The 23956-nt window shown below is 41.7% G+C and overlaps 1 protein-coding gene across 3 annotated transcripts in view; it reads right to left on the reverse strand.

Annotated features, from left to right (window-relative positions):
* MCOLN2 (mucolipin TRP cation channel 2) overlaps positions 1-17993 on the reverse strand; it is an 82911-nt gene extending 64918 nt beyond the window's left edge. Inside the window, exon 1 of one of the 3 annotated variants that reach the window (XM_072648906.1) lies at positions 17443-17993. In XM_072648906.1, coding sequence (XP_072505007.1) covers positions 17443-17540 — 98 coding nt within the window. In that variant the 5' untranslated portion in view covers positions 17541-17993. Of the gene's footprint in view, positions 1-16485; positions 16583-17442 lie in introns of those variants that run through there. The other 2 variants (XM_072648904.1, XM_072648905.1) reach the window with 2 other exon arrangements.
* Positions 17994-23956: the final 5963 nt, after the last annotated feature.

A 23956-nucleotide genomic window follows, 5' to 3' on the forward strand; every position in this document is an offset into this window, starting at 1 on the left:
AAATAGAAGTACAGATACAGATATATATACCCATAGACCTACATACATATACATATATACAGGATCAGCTAGGTGGTGCAGTGGATACAGCAGGTCTGGAGTCAGGAAGACTCATCATCCTTACTTCAAATCTGGCCTCAAACACTTACTAGCTGTGTGACCCTGAGCAAGTCACTTAACCCTGTTTGCCTCAGTTTCCCCATCTGTAAAAGGAGTTGGAGAAGGAAATGGCAAACCACTCCAGTATCTTCACTAAGAAAACTCCAAATGGGATCATGAAGATTCAGACACTGCTGAAGAATAACTTAGTTACTAGGGATAATGAGGTCCTTTAAAGGGCCCACATCAATTATCAGTCCTTTGAGGTGAAAGGGGGAAAGAAGGACACATTTGCTTCAAAATGTTGGTTACCTGTTACAAATAGTGTAAATTTTGAAACTTTCTCAATTCTTTTGTCTGCTCCAGTTTCCTAATGAGCAAGTGATGAGATGAACTGGCAAGAAAAGGAGGGGAAAACTGGAACTTACAGTGACATTGTGCTTCTCAGTTTAAAAAAAGACTTCCTTGCAGTTATCATGTGAGGTTGGAAGTACGAGCATTGTTAACCTCATTTTCTAGATGGGGAAGCTGGAACTCAGAAACTAGATGTCTTAGGATCAAAGGATTACAGCCTTAAAGTCGAAAAGGTCCTACGAAATCACTTCATCCAACCCCATCATTTTTCAGTAGAACAAACAAAGTGGGTGAATTACTTGCTCAGGGTCAGTGACAGAATCAGGATTTGAACTCAGAACTTGTCTGACTCCAAATCCAGCATGCTTTCCAATGGGCCATGCCTGAGCTCACATAGATAGGAACTATTAGAATCAGTTGAAGCCAGGTCTTCTGAAACTAAGCTTAGTATTTTTTCTACTTTATCATTCTGAAGGAGCATAGTAGAGTGGAAAGACCACCAGACTTGGGGACCAGAGGACTCAGTAGCAGCTAGGTTACACAGTGGGTAATGTTGGACTTGAGTTCAAGACCTGAGTTCAAATTTGGCTAAGTCCAGACACTTATGGACTGTGTGATCCTGGGTGAGACACTTAACCTGGCTAACTATGCTTTCTCAAATATGAAGTGAGGATGATAAAAAAAAATAGCACCTAGCTCCTAGGGTTATGGAGAGGATCAAATGAATACTACCACTTCTACTACTACTACCATTACTATTACAGCTACTACTACTAGCATTTATGTGCTACTTCAAAGTTTGCACAATGTTTTACATATAGCAACTCATTTTATTCTCCCAACAACCTTGAGAGATAGATGCTATTATCCCTATTTTACAGATTTGGAAACTGAGGCAGAAGTTAAATGACTTGCCAGGCCTCAGAGCTAGAGAAGTAAGGTCTGAGGTCAAATTTGAACTCATGCCTTTCTGACCCCAGGGGCAGGACTTCATCCACTGCACCCCCTAGATGCCCAGCAAGTATTTATTTAGCAAATCTTAAAACTACAGAAATGCTGGTTTTCTTCTTACTTCTTCTCTTGCCATTTACTAGTCACATCACACTGAACAAGTCACTCTCCCCTGTCTGGGACTCAGTTTCTTAATTGGTAAAATGGGAACTGTAATACTTAGGCTATCTACCTCACAGAGCTGTTGGGAGGAAACTGTTTAATCAAGCTTAACACATCCTAGAAATGGGAGCAACTCATCCTAAAAAAAACAGTCATCTCAGAATAAAAGGAGACCTAAAGACTGAGGCATGCCCACAGATCTTCAAGGAAATATAGGAAGAGAAGACTGTATTCTAAACCCTGAAAATGAGGGTTCAACGTCAGCAGATGAAAGTCATTCTGTATCTTCAACTGTAAAAGGATGAGAAAGAAGAAAATGGTGGAACAGTGGGCTGGCCACCACTCAAACAAGGAAGGAACAAGGGGAAATGAAAATGTTAAAGTATAAGTCCAGCAATGAGCAGATGACATTTAAGATCTCTTCATTGCAATGTACTCAGCAGCAATGAACAGAAATAACTATACATCTTATGAATTATTTACTTTTTTCATAAACTAGAGGAGGGGAAAATGAGGACCTTGGGGCTTTATAAACTCAATCCATTGTAGAGTTAGGACTAGACTGCTAGGAGGAAAACCTACTTTGAAACATTAAAATAAAGCTTACAATAGTCTGGCTGACCACCCACACAGTTGACTTAAGAGCTGGAGGGCCTATAAAATGAAAACCCTGAGGTCAGAAGTAGAGGGAGTTGAAGAAGCAACTCAACAATGACTCTGAAATCAGTTAAGAAAGATAGAAAGAAAAAAAAAGAAAGATAGAAAGACAGAAGAAAGGAAGGAAAAAAGAAAGGAAGGCAGGAAGGCAGGAAGGCAGGAAGGCAGGAAGGCAGGAAGGCAGGAAGGCAGGAAGGAAGGAAGGAAGGAAGGAAGGAAGGAAGGAAGGAAGGAAGGAAGGAAGGAAGGAAGGAAGGAAGGAAGGAAATATCCAACACAAGTAACTCAGACTGTCCTGTGGTAACTAACAACAAGATTACCATGACTACTGAATCATTTCAATCTTAGCAAATCAGTTACTGCTTAGACACTTGAATAATTAGCTTAAAGACACTGAGTTCAGTTCTGGATGTCGCATTTTAAAATAGACAAATAGGAGCACATTTTTTTATTTTGTTGGTCATTTTTCAATTGTGTCCAACTTTTTGTGACCCTCTTTGGGGTTTTCTTGGCAAAAATACTGGAGTAGTTTGCCATTTCCTTCTCCAGCTCATTTTACAGATCAAGAAACTGAGGCAGACAGGGTAAAGTGACTTGCCCAAAGTCACACAAATAGGAAGTATCAAAGGTCACATTTGAACTCAGGATGATAAGTCTTCTGGACTCTAGGTCCAGCACTCTGTCTACTGTACCACCTAGCTGAATATAAAAATATATGTATCAGATACATAATAATAACAAATAACATTTATGTAGCACCTACTACGTGCCAAGCACTGTGTCAAGCACTTAACAATTATTACCTCATTAAAAGGTAAACCTGAGAGGTAAGAGCTATTATAGCCCCATTTTACAGATAAGGAAACAGGCAAACAGAAGTCAAGTGACCTCCTCGGAATCATACAGCTAGTATATGTCTGAGGTTAAATTTGAACTCAGGTCTTTTTGATTCTATACTGATTAGATACCTTAAAGGAGAAGACACTAGTACCTCAAACATTGGAAATCTATCACCACAGAAAGGATGGATACCATTCCTCTGTTGGGAATGCAAGATATGTCCTGGCTAATGGTTTCTCCAATGGTCCTTCAGCAGAGCTTCCAGTATAGCTGTTCCAGACTCTAGTTTTCCTTTTTCTAGAGGTATAGCTGGGTTCAAAGTGATCAGCTCTAGAGGCCAGGCAGACTGTAGGCCAGTACACACAATTTTTATGGACTGCTGTGGAAATAAGTTCTCATAGTCTTTCTGGAAACCTGGACAATACTCAATTGGTATTGCAAAGCTGGGGTGTCCAAGTCAAACATAAATGAGGCCACAGATCCATACCAAAGCATCCTTGTGGACCACATATTGACTTCATTTTATTATGTAATGTTATCTTGGTTTCATTATGATTTTATTTATTTTGCTAAGTATTTCCCAGTTACGACTTAATTTATCTCTGGTACCAGTTATATATGTTTGCTGTTTTCTGCTTTACAGCTTTCCCCATTTGCTGACATAGTTCATGTTTCATCTGTGCCATCTTACTATCAAGACCTCCTTAATCAATAAGCAGATACTAGATCCCAGTCAATCATCAGAGAGGTGGAAGCCAATGCGATTCCCCCACTGACCAAACAATTTTCTGAGTGTTCCAAGCACCCCAACAGCAAATTGTAAGCAGACTGTCTGTGATAAGCTTTGAGTAAATAGGGGGCTTCCTTAGTTCATGCACCCAATACAGCTGTCCCAAACTAAGAGAAATTAGACTTTTTCTGCTTGGCCCCAGAGGGCTGAACAAGGAGTAATGGGGCTGATGCCAGAGAGGTAGATTCTGGCTTGATAGTAAGGATATAATTCCTCATAACCAGAGCTGTCTAAAAGCACAACGGGCTGCCTCAGGAGGTAGTGGGCCCTCTATCACCAAAAGGCTTTATAACCACGAGTTGGGAATGCTGTAAGGAGATAGAGATGAGGTGAACCTCAGAGGTCCTTACCAAATTCTTTAATCTTCCATACTAGAAGTTTTCAAGAATGTGAGAAAATCTTCTGAAAAGAAATATTAACAATCTGAATTTTTTACACTTTGAATCATGGTTCAGTAGGCTAATTAGGACATCTCTTTTGGCCCTTTTTTCAGCAACTCCAATAAGTTATAGGTATTCAGATCAATGGAAATTTCCCCCCAAGTTTGAACTTTCTTGTACAAGAAAGCAAAGCTGAGAATGGTATCTTCAGAAAAAAGAAAACCATTAGGACAAACTAGTTCTAGTTTCAATTTAAAAGTCAATAGCACTGAGTTAAAACAAAGCATAATCTTTTTCATTAGATGCACCATTTGATGCCATCCCTGGATAAACATAGGTGGGGAGAATGGATAGTCTATATAAAGCCTATACAGTCTATATAACCTCATTTCGATACTGTCTTTGAGTCTGGGCTGCAAGATTTCCTACGACAAAATCCGTAAGCTCCTTGAGGCCAGGGACTATCTTTTGCCTCTCTTTGTATCCTTGACACATGATAGGCATTTAATAAATATTTTTGGATTGGACTGTTGAATTGTCAAATGTGGTCAACTTTATTCTGTAATATCTCTAGAGTACATCCCCTTTCTACTCCCTCATACAATTATTCTAATCCTCCAGAATATTCTCTCTCCTCACCACTAAAATTCTAGTTTCCTTCAAACCTCAAGTCAAGTCCTTCCCACAAGAGAACTTTCCTAATCCTCCCCTCCAATGCCCTAGCCATTACTTTTCATTTCTCACATACATGTATACATGTATACACACACGTTTCCCCCAATAGAATAGAAACTCCTTGAGGACAGAAATTGCTTCATACATCCTTCACACAAGTGCCTAGGTAATTGCCTTAATGTATCATTCTGCTTCACTCCTTTCTTAAAGATCTTCAGTTATCCCCTATTATTCATAAAATAAAGCTGGCATTTATATGCTGGCATTCAAGGCCTTATGAAGTCTTGCTCTAATTTTCTTTTCCAGACTTATCTCACACTATTTCTAGTGATTCTCCCTATAACAGGACATACTGGATTAGTCACCATCACCTACTGCTGCCCTGCCCTTCCATATCTATCTTTGTTCACACTGTCCCCTATAATTGGAGTGAATTCCTCCCAGACTCTGTTAGATATCTTCCTTTAAGATCTCACCCTTATGCCACATTCATCAATTAATAAGCATTAACATCCCCCTATGAACCTAGCACTGGACATGCTGAGGGTATGTGTGTTCGTCCTCCGTTGCAAAAGAAGACAGAAGTGAAAAGTCTCTACTCTCAGGAAGCTTACAATACAGTGAGTGAGACATATACAATCTATAAGTATAAACAAAAAAAGTACCAAACAGATACAAGTTGGTGGGAAAATGGCCCTAGAAGGTGAGAGGATCAAGGGAAACCTCATGGAGAAGGTAGCTAGGAATTCAGAATGGCAGATAGGGAGGAAAGAGTGAGTTCCTGGCATGAGGAACAATCAGGGCAAAGGCACAGGAGTGGGAGATGGAGAGCTGTGTAGGAGGAATAACAAGAATGCCGATATGATGAAATTCTGAGCAAATATAGGGAAGTTGCATACAGCAAGGCTGGAAAGGTAAGAAGAAGTCAACTTGCCAAGGGCTTTAAATGCCAAACAGAGAAGTTCATATTTGATCTTAGAAGTAATAAGAAACCACTGGAGTTCATTAAGTAAAGAAGAAACATAGTCTGATGGGAACTTTCAGAAAATCAGTGGAGAGGGAAGAGACTTGAGCCAGGAAAACCAATTAGGAGGCTATTCTACACAGTTCAGGCAGGTGGGGATGACTGTCATTCACCCCCAACTAAGGCAGGGCCTGCATGAGAGAACAGGAAAGATCAGAGACATGGAGGAGGTAGAAATGACAAGCTTTAGCAAGTGTTTGGATGTGTGGGGTGAGGGAGGATGAAAGACCAAAAATGACTCTACAGTTGACTACTGGGGAGATGGAAGCAGAGACAACAGAAGTAGGGAAGTCCTCCATGACTCCTTCCCCAACCAACCAGCTGAAAGTGATTTCTCCCTCTTCAGTTTTCTTATACCATTTGCCTGAATCTCTCTCCCTCTCTCCTTTGCACTTGCCACATTCTCCCTTACCTCCTAGCTTTTTTTCCACTATCAAGCTGTAACCACATAGAACATCAGAGTTGGAAAGGACCCAAGAGGTCACTTAGTCCAATTCATATATGAACAAGATCCTTAATGAATAAGAGCAGAGCCTTCTAACTTCAGGACTTGCACATAGTAGGTGCATAATAGATGATTTTGAATTAAATTGAATTACTGAGGTCAACATGATTCAAAACCATGCCAAAAACCAGTATATATGATACCCATCAGCAGGACTCTAGAACAGAATACAAATGCACCACCAATGGATAATTTTGAGGATAAAAAAATCTGGTCAACTGAAGGTTACATTTAACACATTCTAGAAACTAATGAGCACCCAACCTAATCCCTCAGCTGGTTCCAGAGTTGGCCACCCAAAGGAGTCTAGTGATTATGGGTTCTGTACATGTAAACATATGAAGGGCTCACATGATCAGATTTAGAACTAGAAGGTACATCAGAGATTCACCCTCAAAAAAAAGTCTAATTTTATAGAATAAGAAACTAAGGACCAATAAGGCTAGCTAAATGACTTGTCCTGGCTCACTTGGGTAGTAACTAGCAAAAATGAAATTTGAACTCAGTCCTCAGATGCTATATCCTAGTTTTTCCCAGCTCCACCCTTCTTAGGGCAGTAATTACAGAATTTTTCGTATGGAAAGGACCAAGCAATTATTAAGCACCTGTTATGTGTTAGGCACTGAGCTAAGCCTTTATTTAGCAGGGACCAGTTTACAAGAACTTCAAATGCAAATGAATTTTATATTTGATCCAGGAGGTAATAAGGAACACCTGGAGTTTATTGAACCTAAAGTGACGTTATTCCAGCCAGGTTTTATGAGAAATACTTTGGCAGCTGAGTGGAAAATGGTTTATTGTAGGGAAATATTTGATTTAGAGCAACAGGCTACACACAAGGGGATAAAGCCTGAATGGTGATGGGAAAAAAAGTAGAAACGACAAGATTAGCAATGGATTGGATATGTGGTGTTACTATATGCCAGGAACTCTGCTAAAAGCTTTTTATAAATATTATCTCCTTTGATCTTTACAACCCACTTGGGAAGTAGGTGCTATTATTATCCCCATTTTACAGTTAAGAAAACTGAAAAGACACAGGTTAAGTAACTTGCCCAGGGTCACATAACTAGTAAATGTCTGAGGCCAGATTGGAAGAGTTGGGGATGATGTTGAAGACTCCACCTTGAGTGACTGGGACAATGGTGATGCCCTAGACAGTAATAAGTTTGAAAAAAAAAAAAAGGGTTTGCTTGTGGGAGAAAGGGGAGAGGAATACTAAGTTCTGCTTTGGATCTTTAAATTTGAGATGCAGAAGGGTTGTTGTGGTTGGTCCTTCATTTTCAAAGAGGACTGTGACATCAGGGAGATGATGAAATGACTTGCAAAATTGACTTTGATTTGAGTGAGGGAGTGCTGTGCAAAGTCTCACTTTCTCCTCCAGAGTCATCTGGGTCCAGTGGCCAGATACGGATAAGGACAACTGGAGATGGCCTAGGATGCAGTGACAGACCTTGGCCCTTTTAAAGCTAAAGTCCTTTCAGTTTCTCACTTTGAGTGAGGCAACACCCATTCAGTGAACAGACCTCTTTAAGAAGTGAGTCAAGAGATGGCCTCTTTAGTCAAAAAAAAAAAAAAATCAAACTGGAAAGGGATTTCCAAATCAAACCTCAGGATTGATGGCCAAAAGAGAAAGAGTTACTATTTACAGCTAAAAGGGCCAAAAAAAGTAACTATTAAGTGGTGCTTGGGAAGGGACCTATTGTTATTCAATCCATGCGATCCAGAGGGAATGGGTTTTAAGGCTGTCTTTGAGAAGAAATTCTAGCCAATAAACCCCAAGTTAGGTAGGATTCAGTCATCAAAATTTACCCTCCTTTGGAGAAAGCACCCTCAGGTAAGGGGAGAGGAGAGAAGAGGAGAGGAGGCTTTTGGTAATGAGTTCAGGAGAGAGACTTGGGCTGGATATATATATATGGACCTGAGAATGGTACATAGAGATGATAATTAATCCATGGAAGCTGTTTAGATCTACAAGCATAGTAGCACAGAGGGAAAAAGAGAGCCCAAGCAGAGGCTTGGAAAACATTGACAATCCGTTATTAGAACCTTGACTGAAGATCTAGGTAGGCAGAGGAAACAACAGAGGATGACATCACAAGAACAGCTTCACAAAAGCCCAAAGGAGAGAATATTCAGGAGGAGAAAGTACCAACAGAATCAAAAGTGGCAGAGACCAAAAAGAATAAGGATTGAGGAGAATGGCCATTATATTTGACAATGAAGAGATCAACTAGAAACTTTGAGGAACAATGAGATTAGAAGCCAGGCTATTGAGTTTGGAGGCAAAAACAATATACAAAGTCATTTGAAAGAACTACACACCAAAGTCAAAAGGAAATAAAATAGGGGTAGCTAGGTGGTGCAATGGATGTGGCACTAACCGGGGAGTCGGGATAACTCAAGATCAAGTCCAGCCTTAACTGTGTGATCTAGGGCAAGTCACTTAGCCCTGATTGCCTCCAAAAAAAGAGAAAGTGTAAGAAAACTTTCTAAAGATCAAGTAGAATGTAAATGATAATATATGGAGGTAGGAGGTCCACAGGTTTTACACATCGCATATCTATTTCCTCATTAAAAATTCCCAGTGATCTAGTCCAGAATAAACCTTCCACAATAGGAAATTCCACACAAAACCAACATTTTTCAACATGATGATCGTTGTACTGGTTTTTTTTCTCTCTAAAAAAATACTTTGTTATATGAGATGGATCTGCGGGAGGAGCTTGGGAAGAGATTCATGAGATGATTGTGACCATATAAGAAACAGAAGTGAGTTACCATCTCACACCTCTCAAACTAGCTAAAATGTTAGAAGGGAAAATTGACAAATGTTAAAAAGGATGTGGAAAAAATGGGACACTAATACGCTGTTGATGGAATTGTAAACTGATCCAATCATTTTGAAGAGCAATCTGGAATTATGCACAAAGAGTTATAAACCCTTTGACCTTGGAAGACCACTATTAGGTTTCTTTCCTAAGGTGATCAGGGGGAAAGAAGAAGAACCTATATGTTCTAAAATATTCATCACAGCTCTCTTTGAAGTGGCCAAGAATTAGAAATTAAAGAGATGCCCATCAACTGAGCTATGGCTGAATAAGTTGTGGTATATGATAGTGATGGAATACTACTGTACTGTAAAAGAAATTTGGTTTTAGAAAAACATGGAAAGATTTGTATGAAACAACAAAGTGAAATGAACAGAGCCAAGACAACATTGTACACAGTAATGGCAATATTATTTGAAGAATAACTGAATGACTAAACTGTTCTGAGTATTATGATCATTCAAATCAATTCTGAAGGACTTCAGAAAGGAAAATGCTCTCTACCTCCAGAGAAATAACTGATATATGGAAATATGGTTCCATATCTATATCTATATAGACTTATACACAGATATAGATATCTATATAGAGATAGATACAGACAGATATAGACAGAGAGATAGCTAAATAAAGATATAGACAGACAGAGAGAGAGATAGAAAGATGTTGGCCTTTTCTCCTTCTCTAATGCAGGGTTGGGAGGCAGAGAGGGAGAAAACTTGGAACTCAAAATGTAGCAAAATATAATTTTTTACAGAAACAGCAGACATCAATAAAAGTTTCTTTTTTAAAAAAAGAAATCAATGAGAGAGGAAATGTAGTTTAGCAGAGAAGTGTAAGCAAGATACAGAAGAGATTAATAGTTATGGTATAAGAACCCCACTTACACAGATCACAACCATCTTTGCAACTGAAGCTTCCTCTGCCTGAGAAGATACTGAGTAACTTGCCTGGGGTCACATAGCTAGTACCAGAGACAGTGCTATGAATCCAGTGCTTCCTGACTCAAAGCTCAGAACATTTTTTCAAGAGACAACAAATTTAAACAATAAGTTAACTGTTTTCCAAGAAATAGTAAAAAACAAACAAACAAACAAATGGAGGCAAGGACTCCAGTATGTACAGGGGCAGCTAACTGCCTCGGTGGGGAAAGAGCTACAGTGAGAGTCAGGAAAACTCAAGGTCAAATGTTACCTCATTACTACTCTATGTGTGACCCTGGACAAGTCAATGCACCTCTAGCTGCTTCAGTTCCCTCATCTGTAAAATGGGAATAATCATAGCACCTACCTCCAAGGTTATTGTTGTGATCCAATGAGATACTATTTGTAAAACACTTTGGAAACTTTAAGGCAACATGTGTATATACATATACACATATATGTAAATAATGCCATCGTTATGATTGTTATTTGGAAAATTTAAAGAAACACAGGCAAACACCCCACAGGACAGGATGTGTGAAGGCTGCAGTCCATATCTGTGAAGAAAGTACTCAAACAGATGAGCTCACAGATTTCACTAAAGCAGTTTTAACAAAGTTTCAAATGTGTCACTTCAATTCAACCAACATTTTGCCCTTTTGTTAACTATGAAAAACTTTCAAAAAACATGACCTATGATAATTTATTCTTAACATCAAAGGTTGAGTTCTACAGAAAAAGCTTTTAAAGGCCTTTACCTCTCCCTTCCTACCCATCTACCTTTTTTTTTAAGAACCAATTGAAGACTTTACCTCAAGGACACAATCTAATATATATCAACAGTTGAGACCTTGAAACTACAGATTCTGCACAGAAATAGCATTAGACACCAACCTAGGCATGTAAGTTTTCTCTTGATTAATACCAAATTTGAAGGAACCACGCAGATACTCTGGGAAACTCAAATTGTGGTACTGAACACAGAAGCCCAGAGGCACCATCTTGTCCCCTCCCCATCCTGCATAAATAGCTCCTCTATACCATCCCCAACTGGTCTTGGCTTGAAGACCCTCAGTGAGGGAGGACCCAGAAGCTCCAGAGACAGACCCTTCCTCTAGGACAGCCCTAATTCTTAGGAAGTCTCTTTCCTGACACCAAATCAACCTTGAATTTGCTTCTTTCCTACTTCTCCCACCCCCTTCCACATCCGGGAAGACAACTGCCTTAGACCTCCCAAGGATCTCTTCTCCAGACTAAAGGATATCTGTTTTTCTCTGTGACCATAAGTATTCTCCGAAATCCCAGGATGCTGAAGGAGTGCTGAATGTGTGTCTCCTGAATCTGTGGGTTTTATTTGGAGTTTTCTGGTTTGGAAGGTGTTGGTTTTTTTCCAGACTAGATCTTGATTTCAAAATGAGGAAGTTCTCTACAATTTGAGGTTAGCTCTTACACAGCAGTTTGTAGGCTTAGGGAATTTTCTGGAGAATTGAATGGTTAAGCAAGAGCCATTGTGTGTTAGAGGTGACAACTCGAACTCAAGTCTTCCTGGCTCCCTCCCCAAAAACTTATTTTTCAATTATGGTTAAAAAATTCTGAGGATCAAATTTCTAAAACTGATTAGGCCACTCTCCCCACCTTAGTACTTAACCATAAATATTTATTTGATTGTCACTAAAATGAGTTTGTTGGTCAACAAACATCTTTTAAGTGCAGGAGATACAAAGGTAGGCAAAAACATGGTCCTGACCTCAAAGAGCACACATTCTAATGGGGAAGACAACTTGCCATATTTGCCTAAACATACACAAAAACAACTGAATATATGAAATGTATACAGTGTAAATGGGAAGTAATTTCAAGGAAAAGCTCTTCCCTGTCTCTAACCTTGAGTAGCAGCTAGGTGGTAGATGGGAGAGAGTGCTGGATGGGACTCAGGAAGGTCAGAGGTCAAATCCTGCCTTAGGGCACTTCTTAGCAGAGTAACCCTGGGCAAGTCACTTTTAACCTGTTTCTCTGCATTGTAAAATGGGTATAATAACAGCCCCTACCTCGAAAGGTTTTGTGATGATCAAATGAAATAATCTTTAGTTCTCTAATGCTCAGTCCCTTCCTCCTTTCCAAATAACATTTTTTTTAAATGAAGAAATGACTAGAAGAACAGGAATTTCCCTAAAACAGAATTTTTAAGATCTTCTGTGACCACCCACTCACTCACTGTGCCCACAAAGCAGAACTCCAGCTATGGGGTATTAAAGTCACATCACACACAACAAAAGAGAACCCTCCTAAGGGAAATGTCCAGCCAATGGGGGAAAGAGGAGACTAAGCCATGGAGGGAAACTCCATTCTCAAGCAAGACTGGAATAGGTCTGGATGTAGAGGCAGTTGTCTTACTGGCTGGGGACTTTCTCTACTGTTCCCCATCCCCAAACTTTTTTTTTTTAAATAAGTTCTTTTGATATCATTTGTTTCAATTTCGCAATAATTTCTAGAAATACAATCCCTCCCCTTTCTTTCAGAATGAAGTCTCGCTTTTAACCAAGAAACCCTCAAATACATCAGCTGACAGGATTTGACCTAGCACCCCACCTCTGTCCAAGAAGGGCTTGGCCCTTAAACTTTTCACCAATTACGAGAAATGTTTCAACAATTCCCTACAAAAATCCTTACTAGGAAAGTTGGCTATGCTATACCCCTAATGAGCCAAAAGGAGGAATGAAGAATCATAACTAACCCTTTCTTGGAAGTACTCAGCAATGTTTCTGTATGAATTCTACCTATAGATTTTGATATGTTGGTGATCCTCTAGGGTTGGACCCATATGTTTTATCTAGGCCTCAAAAGTCTTTGCATCTTTATGAAAGTTTACTTAAGGAGACCAAAACATTACAGGAATCATAATTGAACAGGACTGAGTCATTTTTTCCTCTATATATTTTGTTTGTACATGTTGTTGCTGTCTTTTTTTTCCCTATTATATCTGACTCTTTGTGACCCCATTTGAGGTTTTCTTGGCAAAGAAAATCTTCGGCAAAATCTTTGCCTTCAAGAAAACCCCGAATGGGGTCACAAAGAGTCAGACAGGACTGAATGAAGAAACAACAATAAGTAAGCCAGTCAGCAAGCACTGATAAGTGCCTAAGAATTTAATAGGCTGTCAGGTCCTATGCTAAGGGTTGGACGAGTTCGGCAGAGGTGACAAAAAAGGGGAAAGCGGCAGAAGCATCCCCTTGCAGGATAGCAAACCAGAACCATGAAGGAAGCAGAACATATGGACTCCAGGCTCAATCAGAGCAGAAGGGGGTGCGGGTAAGAGTGGGGGAGGGCGGCAGCAGGATGGAAGAGAACCAGCCTAACCTGGAGAAGAATGAGTAAAACCCCACCCTAATTCCCATTTTAATTCTAGTACTAGCCCTGAGGTGGTTGTTGGTTGTTTTGATCACGACTGACTTTTCTTGGTAGAAATACTGGCACGGTTTGTCATTTTCTTCTCCAGTTCATTTTACAGATCAGGAAACTGAGGCAGACAGGTTTCAGTCAGAGTCACACAGCTGGGGGTCAGATTTGAACTCAGGTGATCCTGACTCCAGGCCCAGCACTCTATCCACTGAACCACCTAGCTTCCCCTTCCTTAAGTAGATTATCTCCAGTTTATTCAGTACCTACCTTGTTTGTACTTAGGGGGCTGGCTTGTTATCTCTCCATCAGAATATAAACACCTGGAGGGCAGGGATCTTCTTTTTCTTAGCCTACCCAGGGCTTTAACACAGTGCCTACCACATCCGAGGTACTAAAATGTTTCCTGACCAGCAGCAGATACAGTGTGAATGAAAAGTATTCTGATTCTGATAATGACTGCCCAGGTGACATAAATGTTAAGCTCCCTGGCCTCAGTTTTGTGATCTGTAAAATGAGAGGGCTGGCCTAGGTCACTGAAGAGTTTCCTTTCAGCTCTTAATCTGTGGCTTAAAAAAATTCTTCTATATCTCGAAGAGATGAGTTTAGGTTAAGGAAATCTATTCTTTGGTGTCGTTCCAGAAGAGAACAGGCCTCTACCTTTCTTCATTCTCAGCTTAATTTTTATTGGCCAAAGGGATTAGTTTATGACTGTGCCCTTTTTTTTTTCTAATTTGGTAAGCCTTTTTTTTTTTTTTTGGCCTGGTCTTTATCTTTTCTCATTGTTAACATGTTAAATTTTATATTACAGTTTAAAGCTGTTACATATACTGTGGTTCTCAAGCAAGGAGGAGGAAACTGGGGGCAGGGAAGGCAAAAGAGAATGAAACACTTGCCTGGTTTCAGATGGAGGACAAGGAAGAAAAGCCCATAGCCAGAGCTGTCATTGGCAAAGGTCTGGAGAGCCTGAGAGAACAAGCCGATTTTGGAAGGAACTTGGGTTGAATGACCTGGTTTATGTCAAAAGCAAAAGGTGTGGCTTTTGAAGGTTAATTACAATAGCTTTTCGAGGTGGGGATAATTTTTGTTTGCTTTTTAATTAAAAAGAGCTGCAAAAGTCCCAGAGAAGCATGGACAGGCCTTGGTAGGCCCTCTCCCCTCCCACACCAAGCTTCCAGGGTCAGTTCCCTAGAGGTTGGGGACAGTTATGCTAGATCTAGAAGGGAAAGGACCATCAAAATTAACCAGTCCACCCTCTCTCCCTCCTTTTTTACAAAAGAGGAAATTGAGGTCAAGAGATTAAGCGAATCTTATAGGATCTCACTGTTCTAAAGGGCAAAAGCCAAATTGGAATTCTGGTCCTGTGACTCGAAGTCTGTCAGTTAAAAAGCATTTACTAAGAGCCTACAAAGTGCGTCAGGCCCTATGCTAAGAGTCAGGGAAATTACAAAAGGCAAAAAGAAGTCCTTCCTCTCAAGGAGCATAATGAAGAAACCTGACTTTCCAGAATTTGATCTGTTTGGTCAGAACATTCTCAGGGTGGCCAGACTTTGCAGAAGTAAATCTTCAGGTCAATTGCCTGTTCTGTGCCAGATAAGGCAAAGATGGAGCTACTACTCTCTGAGGGCTCCCACTCAAAGTCATTTATGTTCAAATCCATCTTGACAGAAAGTTACTTAAATTACTTTTCTGTGTTTCTTCTTTTTGAAAAATGAGTCCCTGCGTATTTACATAATTATTTGGGCTGAGGGAAAGATGCTGTCAGGGGTAGGAAACCTGTGGCCTCAAGCCCACATGTGGCCCTCTAGGTCCCCAAGTGCATCCCTTTGACTGGATCCAAGCTTCACTGTACAAATCCCCTTAATAAAAGGATTTGTTCTGTAAAACTTGGACTCAGTCAAAAGGCCACAATCAAGGACCATGTGGCCTTGAAGCCCCCAGTTCCCCATCTTGGGGGGTAAGGCATGGAACTAACCTTCTTCCGATTCAATTAAAATGAGCATGGATATTTTGAGCCCATTTCAATCTACCAGTATTTCTGAAGCACTGCTCTGGGCAAGGATTGTGATAGGTACAGGGGATTCAGGGACAGTTCAAGCACAGTACTAAGGCAAAAATGAATACAAACAATTCTGTTCAAGCAACTATTATGCACCAGGTTGTATGATAGGTGGGCTTCAAGTCTAACAAGTCAACAATCACTTATTAAGGCCTTATTAGTGTCAGGCACAGAAGCTTAGCACTAGGCATACAAAACAGCCACTGCTCTCAATTAACTGGTAGTCTAATAGCATGCAAACAACTTGTACTGAGCAGCAAAGGAAGGCGCTAGCTTTTAGGGAATATGAAATGTTTATTTCTCCCTCCCCAGTACTTCTTTCCTCACTGGTGGGCCTTAAATACATCTGTAATACTGCGGGTCTGTTCTGGGGGGAAACAGGAAAGTCTCCAAATATTATTTAAAGTAAGTCTAACAACTGAGCACTGTATTTGCTTTGGAGGAAGGCAGAAGAGAACATATGCATGTTTACATACACTACCTTCTGTCAGGCAGAGGCCAATAGAGTCCTTTTATAGGTCTGAACTATGTACTCTCTCATAAAGGAGGGGGAGGATGAGGGGGCTTGGGCAGATCCAGCCTGGTGGCACTGTATCTCTCCACCAAGAGAGTGAATTGGGGTTATCCAAATGAAAACTCTCCAGCTTAAGTGAAAGACTGGTTTGTTCCACTGCGGAAAGCTAGTATTTGGTTGTATGATCAAGTGTGATACATAAAGTGAGGAGGAAGCAGGAGAGCCTCCAGAAGGATGGAGTCATCGACTAGATGAATTTTTAAAAAAACAAATAAACAACACCAGGACAAAGGTCTGCCAAAGGAGCCCAGGGAAAGATGCTCACCTGATGGGCACGCAGGAAAAACTTGATCTGTGTCCGTTGCCTGAACGATAAGATAAGATATCCACTTAATTCCCTTAGCTTCCAAAACTTTCCAACGCTCCCGAACTCAGAAAAGAAGGCTACTTGGGAAGGAAGGGCAATCGGACCGACGAATGGACATGAACACGTGGACACACACGAGATTTGCTCACCAGCTCCCAAAGGGTGAAGCACCCAAGAGGGACCCAAGCACCCAAGATCCTTCTTGGCTCAGATCCTATCCTACCTAGCCCACTTGGAGTGAGGCCATCGAAGCTCTTAACACCCAAGAGAGGAACTGAGTAGAGGGGTGAGGAGCGGCCCAGAGCCTGGGAGCCTGGCGGCCCGAGTATCCGGACTGAACCCCAGGTCTCAAAGGCTTCTCTGTGCCCTTACCCACAGGAGCAGGGAGCGTAAATACTGGTTTCCGCCCTCGGCTGTAAATTACCACCTCACTCCTCTGGCAGCAGCTGCTGCAGTGGGCCGCCCAAGGGCGAGGACCCGGGGCCGGCAGTTAACTTGGCAGAGTTGGAAAGTTTCTCCACCCACGGGACAGGCCATCCAGGGTCCGAGATGTAGGGGCAGAGGTGAGAAGGACCCGGGAAGCAGTGGAAAGGGAAAAACGGGAATTCTTAGCTGGACTGAGGAAACTGAGGCGGGGGTGGGGGTGAGGGGGAAATGGTAAGGGGCAGGCGTGTGAAAGGCGATGGAGAAACCAGGTGGGAGAAAGCAGGCGAGAAGTCCAAGGGTCAAGGGCTCACTCTCCGTCTGAGGTGTGAGGGAGGAAGGGGGCTATCTCTAGCTCCTCAACTCTTCATCCAGAGCGCTGAGCTCCCCACTAAGTCTGCGGGGTGCTGGGGCAGAAGGTCCACACTGTCTCCCCCCGACACCCTGTCCTCCAGCACCCCCAAGCCCGGGACTCCACTGCGTGCCACTGACCTGTTGCTGGTTCCCCAGGAGTTACTTTTAGGGGGGAATCTCACTGGCAAGTCCATCACGTCTGGCCCGCGGGGCAGCGGGCGGCACTGCTGAGACATGAGGTGGTGGAGGGGGAGGTAGAGGAGGAGGAGTAGAAACTGCAGGAAGAGGAAGGCACGCCCGGACTTCAGCGGGCCACTAACCCAGCAGGTGTCACGTGAAGGCCCCTCTAGCAGAGAAAGCCCGAGAGCGGCTTTCACCTGCTCGCCCCACCGCTCCCGGTACCTCTGCCGGGGGTGAAAACCAGCCCCGGGACTCCCCTGCTTAGAGGAGGAGAGGGCGGAAGGAAGGACAGGGGTGAACAGCGGCAGAACTGGGCGGGACCGCTGTCCAGCAGCTTCCCAAATTTTCTCCAGAAGTGAAGTTTTGCTAAATCCCTCAGGACTTTGGAAAAGTACCTGGGGCGGTCTTCCCGAGGCTGGCTGCTTTTCTTCTCTGGTCCGCCCAGTCCATGAGCAGTTCACGCTCCCGTATTCTAGCCCCCGCCCCAGGTTTCACCCTGGTCCCTTAGTTGTGAGTGCCAATAGCCTCAGTCAGGGCCATTTTCAAACCACCAGTCCTCAGCCCAGAAGGTGACATAATCCAAACAAGCTGGAGGGATAAGGTTTGTTTCCAGTATACTAGAATGTCCTGTAAATGTCCCTATTTATTGATTGATACTTGATAAGTGGTCATTCATTCTTTTTTTGAAAACCTCTGGTGAAGAGGAAGTCATCAGCAACTACAGGTAGTCCCCCTTTTACACAGTTCTGACTTTAACTCTCCTCTCACCTACTTACTAGCTGTGTGACTCTGGACAAGCCACTTAACCTCTCTCTCTCTCTCTTAGTTTCCTCATGGTTAAAATAGAGATAATAATAGCACCTGTTTCTCAGGTGGGGATAAAATGAGATATCTGTAAAGTGCTTTGCAAACATTAAATTGTTAAACTAAATGATGACTATTATTATTCTTCTGATTGGCAGGATCACAGAGTTTCTCCAGAAGGAAATGTCAAACCACTCCAGTATCTTTGCCAAGAAAACCCCAAGTAGGATCACAAACAAAACAGTTGCTTATGACTTGCTCTTCATTAGAGGTCTTAAAAAAAAAGAGTGGCTGACCACTTCTCAAATCTCAATCAATCAATATTTGTTAAGTGCCTTTATGTAATAAGAGGCATATTCTTGTTTGATTTCTGTTGGGCTAGAGGGCCTCTGAGGTTTCCGCATTCCTAAATGTGAATTTACATGTGTCATGAAAAATGGCAGTCCCCATATCAAATGGTCTGTTGCTTCCCTAGCATATTGTAAAAGTTGGGCTTGAGCTCACAAGATATTGCCTTTGCAGAAGGCAAATGAACCCCTGGCCCACAATTAGTGTTCAGCAGAATGGAAAGTTATGGATACCTGGCTGTTCTCAGTAGTAAAAGGTTCAAAGGTTTCAAGTCATTTATTTCAAGTCACAGAGCCTCAGTTCCTTGTCTGTAAAAGGTTGGGGCTGAACAAAATGATCTCTAAGGTTTTTTCAAGCCACTAAATCTTCTGATTTAGAAAAAAATATCCAGGCTTGATGCTGGGGCAGGGGAGGGGGGGAGTAGAACTTCCTAATAATTAGAGCTATCCAAAATTAGAATGGGGCAGCTAGGTGGCATAGTGGAGAGAGTGTTGGGCCAGAAGTCAGTTGAACTTCCTGAGTTCAAACCTGATCTCAGACACTTACTAGCTGTGTGACCCTATACAAGTCACTTAACCCGGTCTGCTTCAGTTTTCTCATCTATAAAATGAGTTGGGGAAGGAAATGGCAAACCACTCCACTTTGGTATCTCGGTCAAGAAAACCCCAAAATGGAGTCACAGAGAATAACAGACTGAATAACGGAAGCAGGACAGGTAGAGCAAAAGTAAAATAAAATCCTTCCAATAAAATTATTTTGGAAGTTGTAAAAAATTTAAAAATAAAAATAAAATAAAATGAAAATGTAAAAATAATAATAATAATCTCAGTCCCTCCCCCTTGTTTGAGAAGATCAGGCAAAGAAATGGCAACTTATAAACCTCTAAAACTCAACACATCCAAAGCAGAAGTCATTATGTTCCTCCAAAACTCTCCCCTCTTCCTAATGCCTCCATTTCTGTAGAGGGCACAACCGTTTCCTGGTCACTCAGGCTCATAATCTAGGTGCCATCCTCAACTGTTCACTCCCATTCTCCCCTCATATCCAATTAGTTGCCATTTCCTTTCCATTTTACCTTCAGAACATCTCTCATACTTGTCCCCTTCTCTCAGACACAGCAACTGCCCTTCATCACCTCACACCTGGATTATTAGCCTGCTAGTTGGCGTCCCTGCCTCAAGTCTCACATGAGCCAGTGGATTCCAGTCTATCCTTCATTCGGCAGTGCCTGGCACACAGTCATTGTTCTCCTGGATGATGTTTTGGCTTGCTCGTACGTTGGATTTAAGTGAGGCAGAGTTGCACAAAGTTGTTAGCCTCACTCTCTCTTCCAGAGTCATCTAAGTCCAGGGGCAAGACAAAAGTAATGACTGGAAATGGCTTGGGATGCCGTGAATGTCCTTGACGTCTTTGATATCTCATCAAGCTCTAAGCTCTACAGTCCCTCTGGTCTACGTGGCCATTGGGAAAAAAAAAGTTCTCATCAGCCTATTCCACCAGTGGAAGTCTTCACATACTTGGGGTAGACATGTCCCTTACTCACCAAGGAGCTGGAGGTCTCTCAACCTGGCTTAGCTCATCTGCCAAGATAGTTGATGGAGCTGTGGCCACTACAGCTTCTTAGAGCCACAAATAAGAGTTGGGTGACAGGTGGACATCAAAGGGGGATGAGTAGCCCTGAAAAGGGCTCAGCTAGTCCTCCCTGTACACCTCATATACCTGTGCATAGTAGGTGCACAACAAACAATGTTCGTTGACTTGTTGGTTTGAGTATGCAGAGGAAAGGATTCTTGTTCAGGTATCAGTTGGAGTATTTGGTCTCTAAGACCCTTTTCTCCTCTGAGGTTTTTCTGATTCTGGTCTTGGTTGAGGGGCTTTGATAATTAATCCTAGAATCATACAAATGTTAAGGTTATCTACTTCAATACCATCATTTTACTGATAATAGCTGGCATTTGTGCCAGGCACTGTGCTAAGAGTTTTACAAGTATTATCTCATTGGATTCTCATAACCAACCTACGTGTACAAAAATGTTTATAGCACCTCTTTTTGTGGTGGCCAAGTACTGGAAATCAAGGGAATGCTCATCAATTGGGGAATGACTGAACAAGTTGTGGTCTATGAATGTGATGGAACACTATTATGCTATAAGAAATGATGAACAGGTGGACTTCAGAAATACCTGGAAAGACTTATGTGAACTGATGCTGAGTGAAGTCAGCAGAACGAGGAGTACATAACACAGTAACAGCCACAGGGTTCAAGGACTGTTTTTGATAAACTTAGTCCTCCACAGCAAGGTAAGGACCTAAAACATTTCCAAAGGACTCATGATACAAAATGTCATCCACATCCAGAGAAAGAACTATGAAGTCAGAATGGAGAATGAAGCAGACTATTTTCTCTTTTGTTATGTTTGGTTTTGTTTAGTTTTATTCATGCTTTCTCCCATTCATTTTAATTCTTCTATGCAACATGACTAATGTGAAAATGTGTCTAATTAGAATGTATGGTGTAGAGCCCATATAAGATTGCATGCCATCTTGGGGAGGGAGGTTGGAGGTAGAGTGAGAAAATTTAAAATTTATGGAAGTGATTATTGAAAATTGAAAACAAATAAATAAAATTGGAAAAAATAAATTAAAAATTGATCCTCATAAGCAGCCTGGGAGGTAGAGGCTATTGGTATACCCATTTTATAGCTAGGGAAACTGAGGAACACAAAGGTTAAGTAACTTGCCCAGGGTCACACAGGTAGTAAATGTTCTGTGTTCAAATTTGAACTCAGGTTTTCCTAACTCCAGACCCAGCACTATAGTCACTGTATCACCTAGTAGCCAAATAAGGAAAGTGGGACAAATAAAGGAAAAATTGGTTCCCTGATCTTTCTGCCATTGTCCTCCCTTCTCTATCCCAAACCATAGCAATGTTGATTTACTTCTAGGAGATTTGGGAAGGGAGAAGAGAAGAGTATGGCCTTCAATATCATCTTCTCGCACAACTAGCTATAACCCTCGGCCAACATCCCAATGGCCTACTGTGGGTTACCATACCCCTTCTCCAGCATCTGGAGAAGTTATAGCTAGATATTTTCTCTTCCTACACTTGCCATTCACCCAGGCTAGCAACCCCCAAATCTTTATACCTTTTGGCAGTAGGTGCCACTGGTGGCATCAATGGGAAGAGAGAGAAAGAATTGGATGTGAGAGATGTTGTAGAGAAAGGGGTAGGGACAGGACTGTTATATAGTATTGGTGCAGGAAACTCCCAGATATGTAAATTCCTTCCATCAATGCACGTCAGCATCTTCTCTACAACATATGGTCTGAGAGAGCTGCCTAGAGCCCTAAGAGATTAAGTGACATGTCCAGGGTCACAGAGTCAGACCTCAGTCTTCCTTCTCATCTTCTGTATCCAATCAGTGGCCAAGCCCTATCCATTCTACCTTTGAAACATCTCTCATATACTTCTCTCCTCTGAATCTGACATCATCACTAGTATCCCTAGCCCCTCATCACTTTCTTGCTGGACCATTGCAAAAACATAATGGTTGGTCTCTCTGTCTCAAGTCTCTCATCTCTTAAATCAGTTCCGCCACCAGGCTTCCTAACATTCAGGTCTCATCATGTCACTCACTGCTAGGCAATAAACTCCAATGACTCCTTGTTTCCTCCAAGCTCAAATATAAAATTCTATTTGACTTTAAAAGACCTTCATTACCTGGTGTTTTCCTACCATGACAATCTTCTATAGGAATTTTCAGTCCAGTAATATTAGCATCCTTGCTGCTCCTCCACTAGGATAACACTGCATCTCCCATCTCTGGACATTTCCAGTGGCTGTTTCTCATGCCTGGAATTCTTTTACTCATCTTCTCTCCTCCTGGCTTCCTTCAAATCCCAGTTAAAATCCCATCTATTGCATGAAATTTTTCTGCTCCCTTAACACTTTCTCTCAGATTGTGTCCATTTGATTATATATGTTCAGTCATTTTTCAATCATTTCTGACTCTTTGGAGACCAGTGTCTTCATGATGGACTATTACTTTTACTCAAGTTACATTACATATGTGGATTCATGCCTGCTTATTTCGGCCTCTGAAAACTAGAAGGAAGAAGCATCATGTCTTCTGCACACCAAGCTCTGCCAGGCCTGAAGGTAATCTATGATTCCCCATTTCCAAGGAAGGAGTCCATTGTAAACCACTGCCTCAGCTAATGTGATCTGTCGAGGTGAATCACTTTTGTTATACCAGGAGCTCTGCTGGGGAAGAAGAAAGTACGTAATGCCTTCCAGGATACTTCAACTAGCTACAGTGACTAAATACCATCTATGAATTATAACATTAACAAGGATGGCTAAGTAGGCAGGTTGCTAACCCTGCTGTATTCATTCATTCATTCAGTCAATCAATTATCATTTATTAAGCTCCCATTATATGCCAGGCATTGCATTAGGTGCTAGAAACACAAAAATAAAATCAAAATAACCCCTGACTTTGAGGAAAGTATGTGCCCAGGAGGAGTTGAGGAGCTTTCCTTCCTGCCCTCCCCCTCAGGCTACCCACCATAGCCCAGTAGTCCCCAGTAGACCAAATAGTGTAAGTGGTAGAGTGTTCTTCTCCTTCACCTTCTAGCCAGTACCCCAGCCTGGCTGGAAATTGACTCTCTCACCTCCAGGTAAGAGGATACAGAAGTCTACATGTCAACAAATATTTACTAAGTACCTACTATGTGCCAAGCATCATACTAAGTACTGTGAACACAAAAAAGGCCTGACCTTTTTTTAAAAGACCTTCATTACTTGGTGCTTTACTCCTGACACCCCGCAAAAAAGCCAAAACCGTGATCCTTGTTCTACAGACCCACAAGTCTCCTTGACCCTTCTCAATGGTGGCAGGTCAGGCCCCCCCAGGACCTTCTGCTTTGTGGATAGGACACAGATGCTCACCGTGTTTGGTTGAGAAGAAAGTCATATTCTCTTTTTGCATCTGCGTTATAATTGCTGAGCCATCCAGACATAGTGGATAGAGGACTGGCCTTAGAATCAGGAAGACATTGGTTCAACCTTAATTCTTTGTGACAATAAGCAAGTCATTTAACCCCTGGGTGCCCAGGCAACTCCCTAAAGATTATAAATAGCTGATCTTCATGTTTCCACGCCAGAAAATTCCCTGTATCAAGGAAATTATGGATCTGGGTCCAATATGTATGTATGTATGTATGTATATATGTGTGTATATATATCTTCTTTAATAGATGACAGTCTTCTTGTGGGCAGGGAATATTTTCTTTATGTATGTGGAGTTTATTGTTTGAG

The sequence above is a fragment of the Notamacropus eugenii genome, chromosome 2 (genome assembly GCF_028372415.1).
Source record: "Notamacropus eugenii isolate mMacEug1 chromosome 2, mMacEug1.pri_v2, whole genome shotgun sequence".
NCBI lineage: Eukaryota > Metazoa > Chordata > Mammalia > Diprotodontia > Macropodidae > Notamacropus > Notamacropus eugenii.